Genomic DNA, 7,893 nt, shown 5'->3' on the forward strand with positions numbered 1-7,893 from the left:
ACCCATTGATCATCATACTCCAGGTATTCTAGACTGATATCTCTTTCGGGGGAAGGATCCTTCATTTTGCCTCGTTCAATTCATCTTGGACAGGCCAGTCCCTATCAGTCAATACATCCCTTTGAGAGACATATAGAAGGTTGCTGTAGTCATCTTCACTTCCTTATGGGACTTGGTAGACTTCCATTTCCAGGAAAGAAAAAGAACCAACCAGTTCAATTCTAAGGGAATTTTCAATCCACCAATCAGTGACTCTCCCTATTTAAAGGATGAAAGATTTGTATAAGCATAATAGCAAATAACCAATGTTTAAACTAATTTGTATTTTTCATTGCTGAAAAAACCTATAAGTTAAACTTCCCTCTTGATCTATTCCTTCAGTCCTGTTGTTAACTGCCTCGATAAGGATTTTAGCGGCCATTTTGCCCCACGCTGAAAACATATTCCTTATTTAAAGAACTCAGGTTTGCATTGCTAGGTAAAATACCAATTAGTTTTGAAAATTTGATGAATTTTTATAATTTCAAGACATCGTCCTACACAGTATGATTTATGAACATATGAACAGTCAAGACGATGAACAAAGAACAGATTCCATTAACGGTGTTATAGCCGCCTGTACACTTGACATAATGTGCAGTAGGCATTACTCAAAGGTCTTTTGTGCATCCTTTAACTGTATTCCCTTTTTAGCCATCTAGTGTATTCAATTTATGCTTCCTTTCTTTCCTGCAGCTCAACATATTTTGCTTCCGATTTCAACTAAGCTGAATGGCCTCCCAGCTCCAGCAGCTTGTGTATATGAACCATAGTCCATAAATCCAAACAAAGAACAAACATATTGCGCATAAATTCAAAACCATCAAGGGAAAATTTCTCGCATGGTCATTCAAAAAAATATACATGTACTCCATTAGCCACAGCCTCCCAGAAGCCTCTGAGACCATATGCACTCCAAAGTGGATTCGTATATTATGCCAGTAAGAGAATTGTATAAAGTGAGAATAATATTTTTGCACAATTTGTGGTAATTTTAGGGAGAAAGGATACAATGCTCTACTGTATATTATGTAACAGGTCATGTCTTGGGTGCCTACCCCAACCCCCCTTCTGGTTACACCCAAGATAACAGACAAGTTTTGCAATGGGAAAATTGTCAGGTGTGATGATAAAAATCTAGAATCCCATGGTTTTTTTTTTTTTTTTTTTTTTTTTTTTTTTACTTCTTGCCGTAATTTCTTTTGCTGCTGTTTTGTTGTCAGGTCTAATTAAATAAAAGGCACAGAAAATCCTTACATTTATTGATTACATCATTTTGAATGCCCTACTCAGTTAGACAGAGAGCATAAAAAAACACAGGTTTGTAGTTATTACCCAAACAGAACTCTTCTCAATGCCAGAGCTCTCCGCCCCCCACCTAAAGTTGGACCAAGGAGAGTAAGGCTATGGCTGCTGATGACTCAGCCAGTAGACCTAGAGACTTCCTCAACCCTAACTCAAAAGTAAGGTGAGATTAGGTTCAATTCTGAAAATTATTGAGCTCACATGTTAGCTCGGTTCGAATCAGGACCCTTAGTTTGCGAGTCGCTATTCTGTATCTTTAGAAGCTTATGAAAGTCTATGGCCAATCATTTTAGGCACTATAGTTTCTATTCTGACACCGGCTTATGGACAGAATATTTGACATGTAGCTTGAAAGTCGATACTCTATAGGGTTATGGTAAAACAAGAGCTCGTGTTTTACACGAGCTAAATAATCTTAGCCACTACAGCTTTACAGTCTATTTCTCAATAATAAAAGTCTGTTTTGTGTTGATGATGTTAACGCAACCATTATAATGGCCTATGAGTATTTACTATTATAAGCCTTTGACATAATCTTACTTTTGTTTGATGGTTATCCGCCCCATCAGTATTCCTATTCATATGACCTTATTCACGTGTCTCAGTGACGATTTCATCTGGCCTTACCAGAGAAACTGTTATCAGTCTTTCTAAAATATTTGGACACATGAGGTCTGATAACATTAATTCCACTTGGCTTAAAGCACCTGGGCAGTGAAGATGCTGCCGATTCAGATCTCCATCATATTGGGACTCTTTTCCTCTCTGTGGGGTAAGGTCACGACCATGTTTTCTTCAAAATGGAATTTGTAAACAGTTACTTAGGGATTAAATTTCTTGTAGCATGGTGATACAGAGATATGCTAAAATATGTCAAAGGATCTACTTTTTGGCTGCCCCAATGCCTGACTGATGAGTCCTAACTTGATCTGCATTTTTTCTCTTGAGAACAGGCTACCCATCAGAGCATCCTTCTACTCCATCTTACGATTTTACCGGGATAGTTGGTGGAAATGAGACTTATAAGGGACAGTTTCCTTATCAAGTAAGAAAAAATCTTTTATTCTGTAGGGGTGTAGTGCCACCAGTATTTCTTACACAGTGCACTGTAAACCTTACTTGATCTTTAGAATGTTCCATCCTCCTCTAGTTGTAATGCCATTTTAGCCTTCTACCGTATTTCAGTTCCCTCTTCTTTCCATTTTGTTGTCCAATTTTCCTTCACAGTGCAACCCGGTGGATTTTTTCTAGTTGCTCATCCGCACTGATTGACCTCCTCGGGTCCAACACCGGGGCATTTGGCCCCAATCCATAATTCCAAATCCTAATCCTTAAATCTTTGATTCAATAAAAGCATAAGATGACATTTTTATATTCTTTTTCAGCTGTAACTTTGCAGGTTTCATAAGAATGTTTGGCCTTTGATGATGATGATAATAGTCTGGTGTTCTTGACCGTTGTCACTCATTTAGACCAGTGTTTAATTTCTATTCTATCCCAATGTAATTGAAATTTAACATATCTTTGATTTTCTCTTGAAATTTGTAGGGAGAGGTGTCTTCAATCACTGAGCCTACCTTTATTTGTAAACAAATCAAACAGAGAATTAGGGTATATAAGGTACTAGAAATCATATTTTATTAGCATCCTTATTATTATTATTATTATTATTATTATTATTATCATTATTATTATTATTATTGTTGTTGTTGTTGTTGTTGTTGGTGGTGGTGCTGTTATTATTATAGAGAAGTTTAGATTGTATCAAATCTGAAAGTTTCAGCTTTTAGATGTGATTTTTAAGTTTGTTATATACTGTATGTACAGTATTTTATATACAGTATATATATATATATATATATATATATATATATATATATATATATATATATATATATATGTGTGTGTGTGTGTGTGTGTGTGTGTATGTGTGTACATATGTGTGTGTGTGTGTGTGTGAGAAGTTTCAATGTACGAGTAACTGATGGGTTCTCATTGCACCCACACTGATTCAGCTGGTAAAGGCCTTGGGGTCATGAAGATCACCTCTCCCAGCTGAAGCAAATGCCTTCTGTACAGCTTTGCTAACATCAACTTGTCTTCAAATACAGTAGCATTATTTTAGTGATAGATAATGGCTAAAATGTTCCCCCATTTTTTGTGAAAGCTGTTGTTCTTCAACTAATTTCTTTTTTTAATCCTTTTGGTATACTAAGTTTTCAATAGCTTCTTTTACTTTATCCTTCTTAATTTGATAAATTTCGAATAAGTTTTCTTGTTATTATGTTTCTCGTCGTATTTTCATTATATCAAATCTTTGATATTTCCCTCAATAAAGAAACGTAGCTATTCACTTGTAATACAATATTGCTTATTCCTGACAGCGACACTTCTGTAATTTTCTTACCTCTTGCATTATTCAATTTGTGTTATATTCATCGATTAATAATCTATGATGTTTAGACTAATATTCCAAACTCACTTTAGACTAATATTCCAAACTCTGCTGAAAGAGATTATCTTTACTGAAAAGAAAACAAATAAGATTTTAGCTTAGAAAATTTTGCCCTTTGAGTGATTGCCCAAATACCACCTGTTTTCTAGTGTTTGAAGATAAGATTACACATCTTAGAGAAAAACATACATTACATAACTGATTTGAGGTTAGCATTAGTTTTTGTAGTATTATATGTTGCATTGTGTTTTTGTCTATATGGTATTCTGGTAATCTTGGATGAAATGCACTCAAGTAGTGCCGTCAGTGCACCTCACGCTAAGCAATGTAGGCATTACGAAATGGACGTTGAAGATATGTATCCTAATGTACCCCTGTTCCCTTCCAAATTCTTTTCTTCCAACAACCATATTTTGTTAATATCTCATCTTTACAAAATCTTTGCAGGTTAGTTTCCAGGAAGGAATGTTTGGGCGCTTTGTCCACTTCTGCGGTGGTGTCATCATTTCGCCTGATTTCGTTGTGACGGCTGCGCATTGCGTCCTGGGAGCCGACTATACGTCACCAAAGGGCCTCAGGGTAAGTGGAAATGATATTTGGAAGGATTCTATTTCTTTGGTAACCTCATTTTTTGGTGGAAATGTTACTTTTTTTTAAGGAGCAGGATGGCCATAGACATAAAACGAAAGGGGATGATGTAATATACTATATATGTTTTCCTGAAACAAAACGTAAGAACAGACTCGAACAAACATCACAGAGAAAAATTTAGTATGTTGTAGGCCTATGTTTCTTTTTTTTTTAAGTCTCAACAGAGAAAATGTTGAGAGATGAATTGGAAGAAAAACTGTAGAGGAATTATTTTATTGAAACAAAAACCCTTGAACAATAAATTGATCAGATATGTATTATAAAACTCCAACATTTCCCTTTGTTCAATGCCACTGGCATACTGCTTTCTTATTAAATACTGTATTTGAAATTTAATTAATTGTAAATCAGGACAGATAACTTTTTTTCCAATGTCTGATGCCATCACAACATTGACAAGGAATTATTATATTTTTCTCTCAGGTTGTGGCAGGGGAATATGACCTGAACAATCTTGATGGTGATGAACAAATAGCTCCCATCAATTTCATTATTCAACACCCATTTTTTGACGAGTGAGTTTAATTGACTTTGCTTTATACTAATATTGATATCATTATTATTATTATTATTATTATTATTATTATTATTATTATTATTATTATTATTGTGTTATTCTTATTATAAACACTATTATTATAATTATTATTATTATTATTATTATTATTATTATTATTATTCTTATTATTATCATTATTATTATTATCATTAATATTATCATCATTAATATTATCATTATTATTATTAGATTCACTAAGTATTTTAAACTTTGGGTGGCATTTTTCTTAGCCTATATATAAGAAGAAACAATCTTGTTAAATTTGTTAGACTCGAATTTGAGATGTTTATAAAGAAAGTAAAATTTTCCCTTTATTTTTGCATTGGCAAACTCTAAATTATGAAATTCAACTATTAGGTTAAAGCCTCCATGACAGTGGAGTCCTTGACTCTTTGAAACAAGAACAACATAGATCATTCAGAACAGCATTGTTCAAGTCAGGTGATATCCTCGCCAGATTTGCCAGCACAAAGAGGCCAGAGATTGATAGCCAGATAAGAATTAAGAAATTTAATAAAAGTTATTGTCCAAAGAAAAAATAATTTGAAAGTTAGCACCTGAAGACCAGACAGGAAAACAATTAAGAATTAAAAATTTCAAAATAGATTGACCACCAAACATTTTGAGACTTTCTCAATATGGCAATTTTTTGTGCAGTTGAAGAAGAAACAGACCATATGTGTTTCTTGAAAGTAGATATAAAATCAAGGACCAAACCTTGAAGTTGAAGAGTCAAACAGAGTTAAAGAAACATTATCCATGCAGAGATCTGGATGTTGAGGAGCCACTGTTCTCGACCTACTTACAATCATACTTTGAGTTTGGTTAGGGTTCAATTTCATGCCCCATAATTTCCACCATGCAATAATGTTAACTAGATCTCTATTAAGGGACTCAGCAACCTCAGACCTACATTCGAGAGATGGAAATGGTGTAAAGAAAGTGTCGCATCTGCATCTGCAACAAGCTTTTTTCTAAGCCAAACCATGTAGCATGTGTAGTATGTTGGCCAAGCCACCAACCAACCGATGAGATACTACCATTAGAGAGTTACAGCACTAGGTCTGATGTCTGACAATGACAATCTCTCTCTCTCTCTCTCTCTCTCTCTCTCTCTCTCTCTCTCTCTCTCTCTCTCTCTCTCTCTTTATAATTGTTAACTATACATAAAACACTGTATGCATATTTATATATATATATATATATATATATATATATATATATATATATATATATATGAGTGTGTGTGTGTATGTATATATATATATATATATATATATGTGTGTGTATATATATATATATATATATATATATATATATATATATATATATATATATATGTATGTATATGCATAGCTTAAGATAATTTACACATCAATCCCAATAACTTTTTGTACATCTCATTTTTGTAGGATCACTCTAGAGAACGACATTGCCTTGCTACGACTCGAGACGCCTTTAGTTTTCAACGAATATGTTTCTCCGCTGATACTTCCTGAGCAGGGTCAGAACTTCACCTCAGGTAAACTGTGAACGTCACCTTAGTTAATTCTATCAATTGTTTTGGGAAATTGCAAAGAAAGATTTAATTGGGGATATGTTTGAATGTAGTCCTACAACTTTTTCTGAGTGGTTTAACTGAGCTTCATTTCTCTCATCACCATGTCAGACAAGAATAAGTTTTTGGAAGTACTAATGCACATGTTTTTATTGTAATTAACGCATATATATATATATATATATATATATATATATATATATATATATGTGTGTGTGTGTGTGTGTGTGTGTAACCTTTATATTGACGATCTATCGCTAAAGCATGCGATGTATATATTTGTCACTAAGCTGGAGGAAGGATCAGAAAAACGAAAGTTTTTGGACTAGCGCTTTCATCTTTTCATACCTCTTCAGGTCCAATTGATACAAAAAGTTAGGAACAGAATCAAAGTCACCTCTACGACAGTAGTAAACAAGAAATAATACAATAACATAAAAATTAGTACACAGATAGTTTGAAAATTACTGTGAGTTTAAAAAAATTTAGTTTTTCTGATCCTTCCTCCAGCTTAGTGACATATATATATTTATATATATATATATATATATATATATATATATATATATGTGTGTGTGTGTGTGTGTGTGTGTGTGTGTATGTGTGTTTGTGTGTGTGTCTTTGTAAATTCAACTTTCCCCAATTTGTTGGGTTGTCCTTTCCATTCTCTTTTAATATTTCATGATCCACGCAAGTCAAAGAAATTATTATTCATTCATAACCTGGGCCCTTAGAGTCACTGGTGATTTTAAAAGCATATGCTCCCTTTCACTGGATCTCCACTGTTGTATATTTTAAGAATATTAATTTATAATCAAAACACTGTTTTAATTTAGCTCTATTACGTAGATAGCTTAACTGAATATCCATCTGAAATTTAGTGGTTATAGGTCATTACTAGGTAAGGTGACTATTGACCAAGGATATTGATTAGGGTCCTTTGTGTAATGATTTCCCGATTAGGACATAAAGGCCTAGGTTATGCAAATCCGTAAGGTCCTTTGTCCCTGGTTGGGCCATGTTATAGGTTATGTTAGGTTAGTACTTCTAGCATTTATCACCATTGTTAGAGCTCTCTTGCTAGAGGCTACGGGCATACTATTCGATCTCATTGCTCTTCCTCATGTTTTGTTAAAGCTTTTATAGTTTAAATAGGAATTATTTATTTTAATGTTGTTACTGTTCTTAATTTTTTTTTCTTTGTTTCCTTTCCTCACTGGGCTATTTTCCTGTTGGGACCCTTGGGCTTATAGCATCCTGCTTTTTCAACTAGAGTTGTAGCTTAGCAAGTAATAATAATAATAATAATAATAATAATAATAATAA

At 33.6% G+C, this 7,893-nt stretch overlaps 1 protein-coding gene across 2 annotated transcripts in view; it reads left to right on the plus strand.

The window, feature by feature from the left end:
• The first annotated feature begins 1,978 nt into the window (after nt 1-1,978).
• LOC137656030 (trypsin-1-like) overlaps nt 1,979-7,893 on the plus strand; it is a 7,530-nt gene continuing 1,615 nt past the window's right edge. Inside the window, exons 1-5 of one of the 2 annotated variants that reach the window (XM_068390206.1) lie at nt 1,979-2,116; nt 2,298-2,389; nt 4,247-4,378; nt 4,874-4,965; nt 6,422-6,531. In XM_068390206.1, coding sequence (XP_068246307.1) covers nt 2,065-2,116; nt 2,298-2,389; nt 4,247-4,378; nt 4,874-4,965; nt 6,422-6,531 — 478 coding nt within the window. In that variant the 5' untranslated portion in view covers nt 1,979-2,064. Of the gene's footprint in view, nt 2,117-2,297; nt 2,390-4,010; nt 4,127-4,246; nt 4,379-4,873; nt 4,966-6,421; nt 6,532-7,893 lie in introns of those variants that run through there. The other variant, XM_068390207.1, reaches the window with a different exon arrangement.

Source organism: Palaemon carinicauda, chromosome 17, assembly GCF_036898095.1.
Source record: "Palaemon carinicauda isolate YSFRI2023 chromosome 17, ASM3689809v2, whole genome shotgun sequence".
In the NCBI taxonomy this organism is placed as follows: Eukaryota; Metazoa; Arthropoda; class Malacostraca; order Decapoda; family Palaemonidae; genus Palaemon; species Palaemon carinicauda.